Genomic DNA, 17,439 nt, shown 5'->3' on the forward strand with positions numbered 1-17,439 from the left:
AAAAGACATAAATTTACAATAAAATCTAATTACTTCACCTTTCAGAATTTTTCCAACCTAAATTTACAAAAATTGCATGAAAAAATTTGTCGAGAACACCTCAGTAAAATGTATTAGTCTATTTTCAGTGGCTACAATCGGAACACGGCGATAGATACAGGAATTTAAAAGTTGTATTTTTAATACACGCGCAATGCGGGGGGAACCGACGCACACTCTTTCTCGTCTAATGTTTCATCAATGACGGGGCGGTATTGCAGAGTGACATCCCCTTTCTCCTGATCACACCAGGAGAGTGTGTGCTTGCGCCAGTGCTGCTCTAGAGGTTGCTTCTGTTGACCTCCCATCGGCTTCTTGAAGTCGTACTCATCGATACGGTCTTTGAAGTCTTCGCGGGCATGGGCACCGCGGGATTCTTTCCTAGCTTCGGCACTGTAGATGGTCTGAATGCCGTTCAACATGAGGTTCTGGAGCTCAAGGGTCTCAACCAAATCAGAATTCCAGACTAGGCCGCGATCGGCCACCTTGATGTCGTGCAATGATGGCCAAAGATCAGACATCTTCTTACATCCCTCTTCCAAAACGTCTCCAGTTCGGAAGACGGCTGCGTGATTCTGCATAGTTTTCTGCAGCTTGCCACGAAGTTCGGCCGTGGTGACACTACCATTGGCAAAACGAAGCTTGTCCAAGTTTGCCACGGAACTTTCGCCAGCGTTCTATCAAGACAAATGATTGAACAACACAAACTGATGGACAATGAAGTAAACGAATATTACCGGACTCAATTTTCCGATAGTTTCGGATGGCTTGTTCTCTTCGGCAATAGTTAGGGCACATGCTCGGCCGAAAACGACCAAATCGAGCAAAGAATTAGCACCCAGGCGGTTAGCACCGTGCACGGATGCGCAGGCAGCTTCTCCAGCAGCGTACAAACCAGGTACAATAACATCAGCTCCATCTTTGAGCGTAATAACCTGGGAGAGAAAAGAAAATGATTTCAAGAGTCGTTTCATTTGCAAGCAAGATGATAAGCCATGTTACCTGGCCCTTGAAGTTCGTGGGAACGCCACCCATGTTGTAATGGACGGTAGGCAACACCGGGATCGGCTCACGAGTGACGTCAACGCCGGCAAAAATCATGGCCGTTTCAGAAATACCAGGAAGGCGTTCAGCCAACTGTTGTGGAGGAAGATGATGAAGCTGAAGGTATACATGATCCTTCTCGGGGCCACAACCGCTATAAGAGTATCAAAGTTTGAGCATTTTTATACATTTCTTTGATTTGACAAAGATATTACCGTCCTTCACGAATTTCAATAGTCATAGCACGAGAAACGACGTCACGTGAGGCCAAATCCTTAGCCACTGGAGCGTATCTTTCCATAAATCGTTCGCCTTCGCTGTTGATAAGGTAACCACCTTCTCCACGGCAACCCTCGGTAATGAGACATCCAGCTCCGTAAATTCCTATTGTTATGGTCAAATTTAGTCCAAACGATCTAAAAGGCTAATTTGCAATTCCTTTACCAGTAGGATGGAACTGAACGAACTCCAAATCTTGAAGAGGAAGTCCAGCACGAGACACCATTGCGTTACCGTCACCAGTGCAAGTGTGAGCAGAAGTACACGAAAAGAAGGTTCGACCATAACCACCGGTAGCGAGAACAGTGTTCTTGGATCTGAAACGATGGATGGATCCGTCCTCCAAACAAAGAGCGATCACGCCACGGCATTCGCCTTCCTCCATCAACAGATCCAAAGCAAAGTATTCGACGAAGTAATTGCAATCGTAGCGAAGAGACTGGCCGTACAAGGTGTGAAGAAGAGAATGGCCAGTACGATCAGCAACGCAGCAACATCTAGTGAATAAATAAGGATTTTTCATTTCTGCCTTGAATGTTAAATTAATTTAGGTATACCTGTGAGCTTGTCCACCTTTGCCATAATTGTAGGACTGTCCACCAAAAGCCCTCTGGTAGATTTTGCCGTCTTGGGTGCGGCTAAAAGGCATACCTTAATGATATGCGAAGGGGAAATATGATAAATTGTCTGCTGCAGAAGAAACTATTGATAAGTGGCACATACCATAGTTCTCCAACTCAATAACTGCATGAGGAGCTTCTTTGGTCATGTAATGGATAGCGTCTTGATCTCCAAGCCAATCTGAGCCTTTAACAGTGTCATACATGTGCCACTTCCAGTCATCTTTTTCCATATTTCCCAGAGCTGCATTAATTCCACCTTGGGCAGCAACAGTGTGTGATCGAGTGGGAAACAGCTTTGTGATCACAGCTGTTTTGAATCCTTTTTCAACCAAACCAAAAGCTGCACGAAGTCCAGCACCACCAGCACCAACAACAACTATAAAACAAACAATTAATACCAATTTTTGTTTAACTGTTACGTAATCAAAATACCTGCATCATAGGTGTGATCAACAACTGGATAGTCTCGGGAAATCTGATTACAAGCCAACAGCAAATAGAAAGGGTTAATTTTTCTCTATCTGATAGGCCTACCAATAAAATTTTACAACTAACCTGGCTTGTTCCAACATTAGAATCCTTGCGTCCATCAATGGTGAAGTGGAAATTACGGTTGCCAATCACAGCTGGCCTTGCATTAAGCTACAAATTCCATTTTGGTAACATTTCAATTAGTTATTTGGTCAATATATTGGGTGAATATCATAATAATAAACTAATCTTGATAAATTTTAAAGTTTAACTAAGTTTTATCGACGTTGATATTTTCGACACTCACCAAAGGAGAGGACACCTTTCCAGCCAATTCCAGTGAGAGCTTCAAAATGTTAGCCATAATTTAAGTGAGAGGTAAACTTGAAACCTCTTTCGATGACGAGAACTGCGTTTTTGACTAACTCTTTGGATATCCAAATTGATCGTGTGAAAGTATGTTACGTAAGGAAATGAATAGAAAATAGTGCACGGTGTAGAGCTAGCGCTCCAAGCGGATAATAATAGAAGATCCAAAGGACAAACATGGGATAAACAGAAATACCAAAAATTAAAAATATTTTACTTGAGTAAAGGGAAATGAGTCAAATGAAATTACCCTATAAAATAGAAACTCAAATTTTCGGGAACTTGGACTCAGATTTTAAATTAATATCCTATATTTTTAATTTAAGTTTTAACTAGCAAAAATAGAGTAACAAACAAACATTACGATTGTTACTTTGTTAGCCACTTATTATCAGCCTGTTATCAGCTAGCTAGTAAACTAGCCAGAGTTCAATCAGAACTTGACGTCGTGAATACAAAGTAGTGAAATACCGCTCACGATATTCGTTGGGACAATCCTTTGATTGTCATGAAAGTAAAACGACACAATCTCTTATAAGTCTTAAAGCTGGCAGTGTATTTCATTGCGATTGTTTTACATTTCAGCACCATATGAAATCATAGGCTTAGTTGTTTTTATTTGTAAACTTTTGTAATTATTTTTACAACTATAAGGCAGCAGAAGGCAAAGTCAGAAAAAAGCTCAAACCATTCAGTTATGGAAATCCGCTTTCGTTTAGAAGTAACAGAAGAATGTCGAAAGAATGATAGTCAACATAAAATTAGTTAATGCAGGTGATTTAAACGTGAGGTGTCAATAATTCCAAGGACATAAATTTGACCTAATCTTCAGGGTTCGATGGCGATGGTGTTGAGTTCACTGTAACGGACGAAAGAGTCGATGCCGTTTGACGTTAAAATGTCAAAATCATTACACTACAATTTACTAGTAGCTTTATTCAGGTGGTTTGATTTCAGGGTTCGATGGCGAGCGACAAGATCCTCTACCACAGCAGGATCAGCCAACGTTGAAATATCACCCAGATTGTCGGTCTCATCCGCCGCAACTTTACGTAATATTCGTCGCATAATCTTGCCGGATCGCGTCTTGGGCAAACTAGGACAGATCTATTGAAATGTACCACGTCGAGAACCAACATTAGCATTATGATAAAGAAATTTTCCTGCCATTTTATTATTATACCTGTATTACATCCGGAATCGCATAGGCAGCAATTTTCTGCCGGACAATTCCTCTTAATTCAGCTTCTGTCTTGGCATCAGCGACGAGTCCGTCCTTAAGAGTGACGTAAGCGTAAATGCCTTCGCCCTTGTCACTACAAGGATACCCCACAACGGCTGACTCTGCTACAGACGGATGTTGACCCTGTTGGAACGAAAAACTGTCACCCGATCTTTTAATTAAAAATATTTGTTGTAGTACCAGGGCATTTTCCACCTCGGCAGTACCGAGCCTATGACCAGTAACGTTGATAACGTCATCCATTCTACCCGTTATCTGATAGTAGCCATCACTGTGTCGAACAGCACCATCACCGGTAAAATAGAAGCCATTAAAAGGTCGATAATAAGTTTCCAGGAAGCGGCTGTGGGTTCCATAAATGGTGCGCGCCATTCCCGGCCAAGGCTTTTTCAAACACAAGGCACCTGTTACATCATTGCCTTTCAACTCCTCCCCCTTTGCAGAACAGATTTCCAATCAGAATCAGGATGAATTTGGAAAATAAATAAACATTAGACATTACCTTTTCTCCTAGAATAGCAGGCCAGATTCCGTACATCGGTCTCATCGGCATACCGGGAAGAATTTCTGATCCAGGAGCCGAGGGTGTTGGACTGATGCAAATGCCTCCCGTTTCCGTTTGCCACCAAGTGTCAACAACGACGCATTTTTCTTTGCCCACAACTTTGTTGTACCAGTGCCAAGCCTCCACATTGATGGGTTCACCCTGGGAAGAAAATACCGTTGAAACGTGATCACGTTTAATTAGACACTCAATTAGCAATCATACCACAGAGCCTAGAGTGCGAAGGGAGCTGAGATCATACTTTTCGACATGTTCGTCGCCGTATTTCAGTAACAATCGAATGGCCGTAGGAGCTGCATACAATTGGTTAATTTTTAGTCGCTGGACAGTCTCCCAATATCGACCTGTTGGGAAAACGAGAATTATGTAACGTCAACATTTGAGATCAAATGAATAAGTCAAATCGAGACCTGGATTGGGATATGTTGGCGTGCTCTCGAACAAAAGAGTCGTGACTCCGTTGGCCAACGGGCCGTACACGACGTAAGAATGGCCCGTGATCCATCCAATGTCAGCCACGCAACCAAAAATGTCTCCTTCTTTGCAATCGAAAACTAGACTATGCGTCAACGACGCATAAAGAAGATAGCCAGCTTGGGAATGAACAATCCCTTTAGGGTTTCCGGTGCTGCCGGATGTGTAGAGCATAAACAGCAAATCTTCGCTGTCCAAAACGGCCGGTTCACATTCGCCGCTCTCTTTAACCATCGCCTGACAAAAATTTGCCTTTGGTTAATGTTACACTTAATAGAACAATTAATTATTTTAAACCAACCTCATCGAGATCGACGTCAAGAGGTGATGAAACGACAGGATTTCCTGTTCTTTTGGCTACGAGAATAGTTTTAACAGTCGGACATTTTTCAACCGCTGTCACAACCGTTTTCTTCAATTCAATTAATTTGCCTCCTCGCATCCCTTGGTCAGCAGTAATGACGATTTTAGCTTCAGCTAATAACAAACAATTACAATTACAATTACAATTACAATTACAATTACAATTACAATTACAATTACAATTACAATTACAATTACAATTACAATTACAATTTAAAGTAAAGTAAACATTTAAGGAGTCGATACCGTCGTTGATGCGACTGGCCAACGCTTCCGCACTGAATCCAGCGAAAACTACGGAATGGACGGCTCCGATACGGGCACAAGCGAGCATTGAGGCGACCGCGAGTGGACAAGGTGGCATATAAATTGCCACTCTATCACCTTTTTGCACTCCTTGGGACTTGAGAACGTTTGACACTTGATTCATCATCGTGTATAATTCCCTGTCAGGAATCAATTAGAATTAATGCTTTATTTACTAAAAAATGTGTGATGATGTTAATATCCAACCCATAGGTGACCCGCTCCTCTTGTCCAGGTTCATCTTTTTCCCAGATGAGGGCAACTCGGCTGGGATCCTTTTCCTTATGGCGATCGACACAGTTGACTAACAATTGACTTTTTAAAAATCATTCGACTCATTTGACTTGTTCTCTTCGATTAGCGCTTTACCTGAGACATTAAGTTGACCTCCCAGGAACCAACGAAACGATCCCGTTTCCATGTTGCAATCCGAAACTTGCTGGAAGTCGCGGTTCCAACGCAGGCGCAAACGGGCAAGAGTACCCCAAAAGAGGTCCGTCTGGAAATAGATTGTCATTAATGAACGTTGTAAGATTTCCGAAAGCGGATAATAAGTTGTAAGGGCGCGTAAGTATTTCACCTGATTGATGCTTAAATTGTAAAGCTCTTCGTGACTAGAACAACCAGGAAACAAATGTCTCAGCTCAGGTAGACTGCAATTGAAATTGCGGAGAACGGGGGAATCCATAGTAAAGGGTTCAGGTTTCAATCCGACCTAAAAATAAATGTTTCTCTCATTTTACTCTTCTGCACATAAATTGCGTTTCGACCAAACTAAGCTTATTGAAGAAACCAGGCAATTCTTAACGATTGGCAATTTGCCACGTGCGCAATTAATCCACCCTGTGCAGGAAGGAGAAAAGATTGTCGGGAATTAAATGTTCCCCGGTTAGGCTCAGTGGTCCCCCAGCTGCGAGTGTACTATGATAATCAACGCCAAGGCAAATATTGACTGTACGTCTGTGTCTACAATTACATAACTAGACAATGTCAATGTCAATGTTTATCTAAAATAAGAAATCGGTAGCTTACTACGTACTTGACTAATGAATAAAAGCATTCAAACTAACTTGGTTTGTGTCACTCTGGCGTCCTTGAATGGTGAAGTGGATATAACGAATTCCCATCAATGCCGGCCTTGGATCAAACTAGAGATAACAAGATTTATAATTTCTGTAAACAGATTTTTACATGTGATCGTTTTCTTTTTTTCCCATCTTTTTTTTACAAACATACACAACAACAACAACACACAGGACGGAAAGAGTGCCAACCTAACTTCTTCTGCATATCTATGCACGCTAGGCCACTATGGCGCTGTTTTCGTTCACGAGTCCTATTTTTTTTAAGGATGGATAGAGCACGAAGGATCGTGGCGTCTGCCTTTACCGTCTGTGTGTGTTCCATGCAAAACATTTTAAAACTTTAAATATTTTAAGAAAATTAAAAAATACTAAAAACGGTCAACATAGGGAGGATGAAATAGAATTTAGATAAAAGATAATTATATAAAATTAAAATATAAGATCAACATTTTAATTACAATTAATCGATTTAACGGCAGAAACGAATACAGCGCTGTGCCCGAGACCAAAGCGTCCACTAGCCCGCGAAGATGTTTTCCTTGTCCATGTATTCCCGACCCCATGGCACTCTTTCTAATTTTACCTTTCTGACACAACGTATACAAACAGTGTAGCGATCCGCAATATTTTGAACTAGCTTTTGTCACTTTGGCGTGGAATGCACTCACCAAGGGTGTTGGCAGATATTTTGCGATTCCTAACGAAATCTTGAGAAGGTTAGCCATGATTTTAATTTAGTTTAACGAGACTAGAAAACGTTTTAAAACTATCACGAGCAAACTGTTTTGCTTGTCTTTCTTTTCGATTGAGCTCTGTTGACAGCCTGTGGAATGGCACGGTGGACGGTTAGTATCTGACTGAGCGTCAAGGCGATCTCAGCTTCAAGTTCCAGTGTACACCAGAAATACGGCCGCACACTGAACTCCTAATTGAATAAACAGTGTTTACGCAGCTCATTCTACGTCACGCGGCGTAAACAGCGTAGGAAAAATAAAAAACTGTCCGTCTACAACTCCCGACCAGGTAAACTGAGGAAAATAGAACAACAACCGCTTAAAACGTGCTATACTACACCGACTGGGGTATTGTAATGCAAAACTGTTTTAATGCACCGCATTCTTAATCTCGCTTATCTGATGCCCTTTTAGGTTGGAAAATGATAGGACCATTGTTATCATGTTCGGATAATCCCAATTGCAGACCAATAAAAGGGAATGAATCAAAAAGCGCCCCTTGCGGTTAGCTGTCGACACACGCAAGTCATAAACGAGACATAGTTTCCAACAAGTAATTAAATCTATAATAATAAATAATACCTGTGAAAGACATTTATTTCTGAATTGTTTCCGGTTTAGTTGAGCGCTTCACTAATTACATTTCAAACAGCTCCGATGATCACAAAGAGGCCATCAATCGGACGTGTGCAAGGTGAGAAGGCCCTCTAGTGCGTCGGTTTCTTGCTCAACAACATCTTCTTTGGCGGACGCTTTTTTCATACGCTGGACGAGCGTGTTACGCGAAGGAAGAATGAGAACACCCTGATTGCGGATAAAATCATAAGTTGAAGAACTTTTCGCGCTCAAGGTCGTCGCACTTCGCATAGTCGCTTGACTGTATTTGACATTGACTGCAGTTTTAGCATTAAAGTTCAGTATCTGTAAAGAAGGATACATCGGATGTAAATAAGTGCTGATTTACTAATTAGGAATAAACAAAACCTGATCGATGAGAAAAGCGGGATGGTCCTCTCCGTTATCATCTCCTGAAAGCATCGCTTCGATGGAACGAAACATTCGTTTGACTCGAATGTCCTTTAGGCTTCGCTCGTATAATGCAAATCCCACGGTATTCAGAAGCTTGTCATACGTTCTTTCCATTTGCTCTACCCTACGCCTCAGTTTCCTCACCATTTGTCTTTGTTTCTCATAGGCAGCGTAACGCTTTTTGATTGCTTTCTGCGTCACTTCTTTATTTTTTTCTGTAATTCAAATGATAAAACAGATTTTAGATGGTGCAGTAGTCGAAAATTAGAATATTTATATTACTCGGTTTGCAAGTTCCAGGATTGGGTTCAACGCGTTGTTGCTGATTTTGCTGATTATCAGAGATTCCTGTTCCTGCCTTGCTGGCGCCGACTGATGAAGCCACAGGAGTTGGCACTAGATAGTAGTTAGTATTTTGAACGGGAAGAACTGCCGGAATCGTAGGCTGAGGAGTAAATAAGATTACGAAATCCTGATTGCTAGCTGGAGAAGGAATAGGTAATGTTGCGGGGGCTGGTTGAAAACCGGAAATTCCGTTCACAGCTAAAGTTTTTTCAGGTTCTTCTACCATTCTTGCAGTTAAATCATACGGCGCTCTTGGTCGTGTGACTGAAGGTGTGTCAATTCTTGCTCTTTGAATGGGAATTCCACCACTTCCCCGATTCTGATTGAAGAAAAAACAAATAATTGTGATGCAATAATCTTTTAGACGTTTAAGTTCGACTACATTACCGTCACACTGCCTCCGCATTTTGGTAGGATTGACGTTTCCGTTCGGTCATGTGGTACAAGTCCTTGATTGCCAGATGTAGTAGGAGTAGTTAATGTGACGGCTGTTTTAGAAGCGGAAATTCTATTCACAGCTAAAGTTTTTTCCGGTTGTTCTACCATTCTTCCAGTTAAATCATACGGCGCTCTTGGTCGTGTGACTGAAGCTGTGTCAATTCTTGCTCTTTTAATGGGAATTCCACCACCTTTCTGATCCTCATTTAGAAAATAAACAAAACATTGTGATGCAACAACTGGTTAGTTTAAAGTTTGATTTCATTACCGTCACACTGCCTTCGGATGTTGATAGGACTGCCTGAATTTCTTTTTGTTGCTGAGCAATGTAAGCTTGAATTGCTGTTTGGCCACATGTTACGAGTACACGTCCTTGATCGCTAGATGTGACAGCAGTAGGTAATGTGACGGTTGGTTCTGAAGCGGAAATTCTGTTCACAGGTAAAGTTTTTTCCGGTTCTTCTACCATCCTTCCAGTTAAATCATACGGCGCTCTTATTGGTGGTGTCATTGAACGTGTATCCGTTCTTGCTCTTGCTAAGGGAATCCAATCATCTTCCTGGGTATGATTTTGAGAGTAAATAAATCCAATTGTAATATAGTAATTTCATATTTTCAAATTTCATTACTGTCAAACTGTCTTCGAGTAGTACAACTTCAATTGGCTGGAGTTCATTTGGTTGTTGGACGGGTTGAATTACTGTTCGGCCATAAGTGTGATCACTTCCAAAAATTTCCACTCTCCTCTGTTCTTCCAAAAAATGGCTGTTGACAGCAGATGTTCCTAATTGGAGATAAAACAATTGAGGATCTGGTTAAACTCATAAAAATAAAAATAATGTTGGTTATAATACCACTGTTTTTAACACTTTCAGCAGATTGAAATGGTGATGAGAAAACGGTTGGCACTGCTGTGGGGTTAAGTTTTTTCAATTTACTAAAATCTAGGAAGCATTGTGGTTCAAAATGATCGCTACAAATTTTTGAATGTGCTGTTGTCTTTCGTGGGTCATTACGCAACCATTCCGACCAACCACATGACTTTTCGTATTTCATTATTTCTGCTAACCACTTTTCCTTGAGCTTTTTATCTGACGGAAAATCGTGAAAAGAACAATTTGAATCTTTCTTGTAAGATGCATTGTTACATGCACGAACGAAACACCGTACTCTTGTCATTTTGACCCAAAAGTAGCGCTGTTTTTTACTGAAACTTTACTCTGTTTTATGAAATAAATAAACGGGTGAATAACAGAACCACTGAAACAATATTCAATTTTTTCAAAGGATGTGCATTCTAATGCTTTTGGTGTGTATTGAAGGGATTGAAGGCAAATGTTGTTTTGCTTTTCTTGCTGTTTAGCCTATTTTTTCTGTTTCGTAGACTGGCCTCTTGGATCGCTAGTGATTTTAATTTTAGGCGGGGTTTTTTAAAACGAATGTGATTTTTTTATTTAGTGGGAATTTTCCGAAATAATTAAAGAATGGTGAATGAAGAAATAAATGGAAGTGTCATCGTGGCATGTGAATGAGCAATTTGAGCATGTCATGCATTTTTCGATTACGATGAACTGCGGATAAGTCCAAGGTATTTGGGCTCGTGGACTTCATGTCGAATGTTGTGGAGGTTGTTGTAATCAAATAAGAAGTAGTCGAGTAATTCGCTCTCTCTAAATAATGCTAATAATAATAAAAAGTTCAAAGGGCGGGAATAATGCCTGTCAATAAATTCGATTATTGTTAACAATGTGCTGGAATGAGTTGTTTATAATGAAAACATTTGTTTTGCTAGGAGCAGTGAGGAAGATGGAGAGGACAGCACGAAATGTGGGAAAACGGCCGCCACCATGGCGAATCGACAGTTCTCAAGAGAAAAGGTCCGAGTTGAACAGACCGTGGCTGAATTTCTGATGTTCACTTTCCTTTCGTGTCTGCGGTTTGATCATCAAAGTAAACTCATTTTCGGTATCAACCAACTGATGCGCTCGTTTTCTTTTTCTAGCTCTTAACATTTTTTGAGCTATCCATCTTCAGCATCGCTAGTTTATACCGTTATTACGACAGCTTCATACAAGCCATTCGTTTAAAAGTGGGAACATCAAATAGACTTTTGATATTTCTAGAATGTGTCATCAATTTCTCTCTTTAGAAAGCAGCGCAATTATTTAGACTACGATCGAATTACTTCTTTAGTCTTCCTTCAAATCATAAATTCACGTCCAGTGAGTATAGAATAACATTCACAAAAACATCTTTCCATTTAAATGTTTAATTCTTGTATTGAATTTTCGTTGTATCACGTTTGTTATTCAAATGAGTTGTTATTTTCGTACTGTATAGCTGCTATATATTCATAAAATAATCTCGGGCATTACGAGCTGCTGCTCTTTTGCAAGTTTCTCTGCTGCAACTGTCTAGTTGTACTTGGGCTTGTACGCAGGTTTAGGGTAGGCCGGCCCGGGGTAGGCCGGTTTGTAGCTGGGATAGGCGGGCTTGGAGTAAGCCGGCTTGTACTCTGGGTATTGGGCTTCACCCTTGTACGAAACATCGGCGACGTATCCGTTCTCGTCGGCCTTGTAGTTGACAGTCTGCATGCGACCATCGGGCAAGAGGACGTAATAGCTTCCGGTCTTGGCGTAACCATCGCTGGTCTCTTGATGACCAAAGTCGTTGTAGGTGTAGTCATCTTTGACAGCGTAGGCAAAGTTGTACGGAATGGGAGCCTAAATGGAATGAATCATTTTAAATTACTTGGATTATCAAGTTAATGAATGGAATTAATTATACTCACATAGTCGTAAGAAGGCTTGGGGTAGGAGGGTTTAGGATAAGCCGGTGCAGGATATGAAGGATAAGAGGGGTATTGGGCAGTAACGGCAACAACGGCCAAAGCAGCTAAAGCGATGATAACCTTTAATAAAATAAAAATTATAAATTTAAATACTAAATTCTTGTAGAATAAAAGGATAATTTTGCTGTTGTTTTACCTTCATTTTCTTGTTAGTAGTGAGGACTGTTGTTGAAAAGACAACTGGATGATTTCAAGTGGATTCAGCTCCGCTTTATATAGTGGCCAATTCCAACTGCTATACGTTAAAAGCTGACAGACCTGATTACCTCAAGGTTGTTTTCCATATGTGGGAGTTGACTCAACAGCTCGTGCCATTTGGGCGGGGATTTTGTGGTCTGATGGGCCTAAAAGACTTAAAATGTCGACATGGCCTAGCTGGTTATTGGACACTCAGCCATAAGATAGAAAAAAGGGAATTGCTAAAGATGAAACGTGATGGGTCTTAAACTTGCAGAAGCCACAGACCAAGCTCCGCCTATCCAAAATTATGACCACTCTCCATTTTCATTGCTGATGATGATGAATTTCTCACGCGTGAATGAATCCCGTTCATTCGTACACTGATACCCACAAACGATGACGTAACAGCCTTTCGTTATTCCTGAATGTTAACCACTTTTTATTGACAACAGGCTCAATTAACAGCCGCTAGAGGTAAAACGTGATGGTATTTATCCCAATCGACCGTAATGTCATCTGGTACAAGGGCCTATTGCAAACGAAAAATTGCGTAAATACAACCCAGCCTATAGATCTGAGCTAAATAACAATTCAGCTATACATGTAACTATATTGACGGCGGTAATATAGTCCAGTCATTTTCTCTCGTTGCACTACACAAGAGCAAGTTCTGCAAATACTCGTAAATACTGATGCCGCTCTTCGGCCTGCTGGACAGAGACGAAATCTCAAGCGTGACAAAATGAATTTTCATCATGCACGACTGTCTAGGCCGCGTCCTTATCCCAGTTCTCATCATCCCGCTGTCGTCTGTATACGCAATCTCCCGGACTTGTATTTTTATAGACTCGGCGGGCAGAAGCGCAACGACACAAATTATTGGATGGCTGCACGAAGGAAAGTGACATCGTTTGGCGGCAACAGATGCTGGTTTCTGGCATAAATTTCTTTATAGCCTGTTGTTTTATAGCGACCAAATTGTCGGTGCGGTTACAAGTCGAGCTGTCAATTAAAACAATCAAGACTATTATTATTTGATCAAAATCTTGTTGATGCTTCTTTTATAGCTTTACGAGAAATTAATTTTGGCAAAGAGCGTTTATTATAGGAGTATATCCCACAGATGACGTGAGCATCGGTTGATTAGCTATGCGTTCGATCCCAACATTTTCCCTTTTCTTATTGGCGTCCTCCGCAAACCCCTGCCTTTGCCAATTTTCCCTAGACACCACACCTAGAATAATCGTTTTCTCTTTCACCCTCGGAATATAATATCCAGCTATAAAAATAGAGTCTAAAATTAACCGTTTGAAACCAATTATGAAAATTTAGATAAGAATTTCGCGTCAAAAGGATCTCGAACAAGGTCGTAATAAAATTCGCATTAATTGTCGCTACATAAACTATGATTTGTAATGTGATAAATGTTCATTACAATTTTTAATGAAATGTCATTAAGAAAACAAGCAAAATTTTAGTCGATAGATTTCATGGTCGGGAGTGATACTAAATAGCAATTTAAGCCATGTATGGCATAACACATTTTCGCACCTTCACGGTCAATATGAGATGTTGTCCCCGCACGACGTCCGCTAATATAAATTGCAGACGTGGCAAAACTCAAATAGATCATCTGAGCCTACATGCAATTATCCCTCCCCTATTTTCTAGCAACATTTTCAACGGCGGTTGACTGCAAATATATAGAAGCGCTTTCTTAACTTTCCTGTAGGTACAGACCACAAACAAAACTGTGTTACTTCAATCATAGTACAAGACATTTTTTAAAAAATCCGACAGGTCACAAATAACGAGTGTCAGCCATTCAAGTTATACACATTTTCCACGATAGAAAGACAATGTGTTCGCCTGGATATTATATAATATCTTTTCTCAAAAGATGAAATGGAAGTTTCACATTGTTTCAAGTGCGTCAGACTGTTTTGTTTTCTTTGGAGATTGCCACGGCTCAGCAGCGGAACGAAATTCAAGCACGCACGCGGGAATCCAGCTGTACTGCAGATTCAGCCGAACTGTATCGAGAAAGATATATAGTTTATGAAGCGCGGTACTACCTCTATAGCTAGGTTAAATGGCTTTTAAATAAAAAGAAAGCTTTCGTCTTCATTGGCCCGATGAAAGTCGAACGCGTTCGAGCACCGCAATTCTTCGGTTGTTATTTTTCTAAAATACTTAATCATCGACTGTTATTGACGAAATATTTTACTTTCACTTTTTGGAACGTTTGATTACATAAACGGTTCTCTTTTATTATTGTCAAAGCTGCAATTGTTAATGTCTACATGTTGTGCCATCATTATCATTTAGTGTACTATCAGCTGATTTGTTTAAATCTCCGGTTAAAAACTTGTTAGCCAGCAGTAATTATTCCACCGCTCAACTTCTTGCTGCCTTCATTAAACACACTAATGAGAGGAATCAAGTCTCGGTTATGTCGTTAAGCTTGTTTCAGCAGATAAGAAAACCACAGCAATTTGGTTAATTGCGTCAATTTGCAAAACACACAATAGTTGGGGCAATAAACCAATTTACCAATGTTTCGTCCTCGCCCCCTAATTAGGAATATAACTATCACCGTATCACGTCATTATACGACTAGAGAGTATTCTCATTTGCAACACTTTCACGCAAATGTAAGTTTCCTACGCAGCTATCAAATTAAAAACCGAGGACTGTGACATGTCACCTGATCACGGTCTGATTGATGACGGACGTACAGAATAAATCTTGATTCAATGGCAAACTATATTCTATGTGGAATTAAACTTGAATTAGGTAACCATTTTCTAATCAAAACTTTTAGCTACAGATAATTTGAGATGTCCATTCAACAGACATTTCCTAATTTTTAACTAAAACCTAAATAACAGAGCACCAATAAACCCACAAGCAATTTATTTTTCTTACCTTGAAAGCCTTTTAGATCACTCATCGAAGTCTAAACAATGAGCACTGACGCACTGTAGAGAGAGGATTTGATTTGACACTACTCTTATTTGAAATAGTTGCCAAGTTGATGGAATTGTGTAATTGACATTTAATTATAAATTAAAGATCGAAGTTGCCAGTTTTACTTTAGACTTCTTCGGGTGTTATTATGGTTCGCCGGAAGCCGGAATGCCGGAACGGCGGTCATTTCGTAATATATGTAATATTACACTCATGTTAACATTACGCTCATTTCATCAGAAAGCCAAGTTGTTGCGAAAATTCTTATTAGATCAGTTTAACAAATTGGAAAGCTAACTGTAAAATATTTCAACACAGTAATGAGTATAATGTTTCCTTCTTAATCTGTCGATGAACTTCTCCGGTTATTTTGCAAACACCAAATTTGTATTGGAAAATTGTGTTAACACAAGAATGAAAATTAATTAGTAAATAAAATTCTTTAGAGGTAAAATTGTAATTTTATTTCTGATTCATCTGCATGCAAATTTCACATTTTGGGGGTTCAAAACTGTTCAGGGAAATCAGGTAAGTAATACATTCTCTTTGATTCACGTATTATCCGAATGTTTATCTCTAGAGCTTATTTGGTATCTATAGTTGGGATTTATGTATACAAGTTGAGGGCTAATATGTTGATGTTATCAAACGCTCTGACTTAAGTGTTCAGGGTTTGTAGCTGGGGGCTGGTGCCGGTTGGTAAGCTTGTTGGTAAGCTGGTTTACTGTATTCAGGATATTTGGCTTCACCCTCGTATTTCACATCGGCAACGTATCCGTATTCGTCGGCCTTATAAGTGACGATCTGGGTGCGGCCATCGGGCAAAGCAACACGGTAAGATCCGGTCACGGCTTTGGTGTCGGCCGTCTCCTGGTGAGCAAAGTTGTTGTAAGTCGGAGCATCGTTGACTGCGTACCCAAAGTTGTACGGCATCAGGGGCTAAGGAGAAATCAATTTTGTTAATAATATTTAATCGAATTAAATTATAAAATCGTATTACTACCTCCTGGTTATAACTGGGAGCGGGATAACCAGCTGCTTGTGGTTTGGGGTACGGTAGCTCAGCTGCAAAAGCTGCAACAGCGAAAACGACGACGAGGACAAACTAAAATTGTTTCAAAAATAATTGAATCAAAGTTAAATCAGCCGAATTCTTTTGGTACATCGAGAATAACCGAATAATCATTTACCTGATGCATTGTTGTTTAGTAGTGGATGGAGCTGGAAGAACTGATGCTTTTGGTAGCAATCCGCACAGCCTTATATATCCGTCCGTTTGGGGATGAGCTTTTAACAATTGCCGGGCGTTTCTATATGGCGGCAAGGACGAATGATTTTTGCGGTGGAAAGTTGTTTTTTTTTTTTTACTTCTTTCTCCTTTCTATATCAGCTTTTCCCTACGTCTATTTTGCTTCCCATCGCGCCAAATTGCCAATAACAGACTGTTATGAAGTCTAACGTTATTCTGTCAGTTTTTACAATAAGATCGTGCGCCGCAGATGGCATCACTTCACCTATATTACGCAGTAGGTGGTTACCATTTCTCCCCGTCTGGATTTTGATCTATTTATGGATATATTCTTAATCGACATTTTCTTATCCCGGAGTTTGTTGCTGCAATATTTAACGCCCCCGCCCAACAATGAATTTTATATCGCCATGTTGTTTATGAGAATACGACCAAAAAGCTCGATAAAATGTTATTATTTTACTATTTCAACTATGTGGATTTTCCATTGTCTATGTTGTAAAATCTTGTTGTAAAAATACAAGGAAATACCCGAATACCGATTGCAGACAGCCTGTCTGGCGTGTACCAGCAACATTTGGAATTTGCTTATAGTTAAATGTGGTCCATACCACTTGAATCCGTTTTCGAAGACTCATTCTGACTTCCCTTCGTGATGCGACGTTATTGGAGCGCCGCTAAGTAACAATAATCGCTGGGAACCAATTCCTAAGCTTTGACGCGACTAGAAAAGTTCCAAACGAAAATTCCGCGAACAGCACGCGCCATTTGTTTGCAATTTG

At 40.2% G+C, this 17,439-nt stretch overlaps 6 protein-coding genes across 11 annotated transcripts in view; 1 reads left to right on the plus strand and 5 right to left on the minus strand.

Annotated features, from left to right (window-relative positions):
* Positions 1 to 17,439, plus strand: part of LOC124336387 (calcium uniporter protein, mitochondrial-like) — an 878,707-nt gene that overhangs the window by 199,993 nt on the left and 661,275 nt on the right. The gene's annotated exons all lie outside the window — the stretch shown is intronic.
* LOC124336133 (succinate dehydrogenase [ubiquinone] flavoprotein subunit, mitochondrial-like) lies at positions 86 to 2,944 on the minus strand. Its single transcript, XM_046789808.1, has 10 exons — positions 2,764 to 2,944; positions 2,541 to 2,627; positions 2,418 to 2,460; positions 2,086 to 2,361; positions 1,920 to 2,013; positions 1,528 to 1,859; positions 1,299 to 1,467; positions 1,042 to 1,237; positions 777 to 974; positions 86 to 716 (listed from the first exon to the last, which is right to left on the minus strand). Exons 1-10 carry the CDS (start codon positions 2,818 to 2,820, stop codon positions 180 to 182), a joined length of 1,989 nt encoding a protein of 662 aa, XP_046645764.1. The 5' UTR covers positions 2,821 to 2,944; the 3' UTR covers positions 86 to 179.
* Positions 3,365 to 8,267, minus strand: LOC124336114 (acetyl-coenzyme A synthetase 2-like, mitochondrial). Of its 4 annotated transcripts, none has more exons than XM_046789775.1 (13): positions 8,178 to 8,267; positions 6,847 to 6,924; positions 6,357 to 6,491; positions 6,146 to 6,275; positions 5,984 to 6,080; positions 5,717 to 5,916; positions 5,409 to 5,584; positions 5,044 to 5,344; positions 4,838 to 4,977; positions 4,571 to 4,774; positions 4,249 to 4,503; positions 4,009 to 4,191; positions 3,365 to 3,932 (listed from the first exon to the last, which is right to left on the minus strand). In XM_046789775.1, exons 2-13 carry the CDS (start codon positions 6,901 to 6,903, stop codon positions 3,741 to 3,743), a joined length of 2,070 nt encoding a protein of 689 aa, XP_046645731.1. In that variant the 5' UTR covers positions 6,904 to 6,924; positions 8,178 to 8,267; the 3' UTR covers positions 3,365 to 3,740. The 4 variants fall into 4 exon arrangements, with proteins under 4 accessions (XP_046645731.1, XP_046645729.1, XP_046645728.1 ...); XM_046789773.1 differs by lacking the exon at positions 8,178 to 8,267 and adding an exon at positions 7,530 to 7,939; XM_046789772.1 differs by lacking the exon at positions 8,178 to 8,267 and adding an exon at positions 7,320 to 7,500.
* On the minus strand, positions 8,175 to 10,768 carry LOC124336139. 3 transcript variants are annotated; one of them, XM_046789820.1, is made up of 7 exons: positions 10,262 to 10,768; positions 10,037 to 10,191; positions 9,676 to 9,978; positions 9,357 to 9,608; positions 8,907 to 9,288; positions 8,580 to 8,839; positions 8,175 to 8,516 (listed from the first exon to the last, which is right to left on the minus strand). In XM_046789820.1, the coding sequence occupies exons 1-7, from the start codon at positions 10,584 to 10,586 to the stop codon at positions 8,271 to 8,273; spliced, it is 1,923 nt and encodes a 640-aa protein (XP_046645776.1). In that variant the 5' UTR covers positions 10,587 to 10,768; the 3' UTR covers positions 8,175 to 8,270. The 3 variants fall into 3 exon arrangements, with proteins under 3 accessions (XP_046645776.1, XP_046645778.1, XP_046645777.1); XM_046789822.1 differs by having other exon boundaries at positions 9,676 to 9,966; positions 10,262 to 10,767; XM_046789821.1 differs by having other exon boundaries at positions 9,357 to 9,602; positions 10,262 to 10,767.
* LOC124336518 (cuticle protein 7-like) lies at positions 11,667 to 12,502 on the minus strand. The gene is made up of 3 exons (XM_046790358.1): positions 12,395 to 12,502; positions 12,199 to 12,318; positions 11,667 to 12,130 (listed from the first exon to the last, which is right to left on the minus strand). The coding sequence occupies exons 1-3, from the start codon at positions 12,398 to 12,400 to the stop codon at positions 11,822 to 11,824; spliced, it is 435 nt and encodes a 144-aa protein (XP_046646314.1). The 5' UTR covers positions 12,401 to 12,502; the 3' UTR covers positions 11,667 to 11,821.
* On the minus strand, positions 15,850 to 16,743 carry LOC124336529 (pro-resilin-like). Its single transcript, XM_046790375.1, has 3 exons — positions 16,599 to 16,743; positions 16,412 to 16,513; positions 15,850 to 16,347 (listed from the first exon to the last, which is right to left on the minus strand). Exons 1-3 carry the CDS (start codon positions 16,605 to 16,607, stop codon positions 16,075 to 16,077), a joined length of 384 nt encoding a protein of 127 aa, XP_046646331.1. The 5' UTR covers positions 16,608 to 16,743; the 3' UTR covers positions 15,850 to 16,074.

Source organism: Daphnia pulicaria, chromosome 4 (genome assembly GCF_021234035.1).
Source record: "Daphnia pulicaria isolate SC F1-1A chromosome 4, SC_F0-13Bv2, whole genome shotgun sequence".
NCBI classification, from domain to species: domain Eukaryota; kingdom Metazoa; phylum Arthropoda; class Branchiopoda; order Diplostraca; family Daphniidae; genus Daphnia; species Daphnia pulicaria.

Excerpts from the sequence above, each read along its gene's own strand:
- LOC124336114 (XM_046789772.1), bottom strand. The coding sequence starts at position 7,424 with ATGGGGTCGGGAATACATGGACAAGGAAAACATCTTCGCGGGCTAGTG. Across the intron at positions 6,925-7,319 it reads TGCCGTTAAATCGATTAATT|TTTGATCCAAGGCCGGCATT; the intron begins GTAATTAAAATG and ends TGTTATCTCTAG. Across the intron at positions 5,345-5,408 it reads TTGACGTCGATCTCGATGAG|GCGATGGTTAAAGAGAGCGG; the intron begins GTTGGTTTAAAA and ends AATTTTTGTCAG.
- LOC124336133 (XM_046789808.1), bottom strand. The coding sequence starts at position 2,820 with ATGGCTAACATTTTGAAGCTCTCACTGGAATTGGCTGGAAAGGTGTCC. Across the intron at positions 1,860-1,919 it reads AAAGGTGGACAAGCTCACAG|ATGTTGCTGCGTTGCTGATC; the intron begins GTATACCTAAAT and ends TTTATTCACTAG. Across the intron at positions 1,468-1,527 it reads CGTTCAGTTCCATCCTACTG|GAATTTACGGAGCTGGATGT; the intron begins GTAAAGGAATTG and ends CCATAACAATAG.
- LOC124336518 (XM_046790358.1), bottom strand. Across the intron at positions 12,131-12,198 it reads CCAAGCCTTCTTACGACTAT|GCTCCCATTCCGTACAACTT; the intron begins GTGAGTATAATT and ends CATTCCATTTAG.
- LOC124336529 (XM_046790375.1), bottom strand. Across the intron at positions 16,348-16,411 it reads CTCCCAGTTATAACCAGGAG|CCCCTGATGCCGTACAACTT; the intron begins GTAGTAATACGA and ends ATTTCTCCTTAG.
- LOC124336139 (XM_046789820.1), bottom strand. The coding sequence starts at position 10,586 with ATGACAAGAGTACGGTGTTTCGTTCGTGCATGTAACAATGCATCTTAC. Across the intron at positions 10,192-10,261 it reads TGAAAGTGTTAAAAACAGTG|GAACATCTGCTGTCAACAGC; the intron begins GTATTATAACCA and ends ATCTCCAATTAG. Across the intron at positions 9,609-9,675 it reads CATCCGAAGGCAGTGTGACG|GATCAGAAAGGTGGTGGAAT; the intron begins GTAATGAAATCA and ends TTTCTAAATGAG.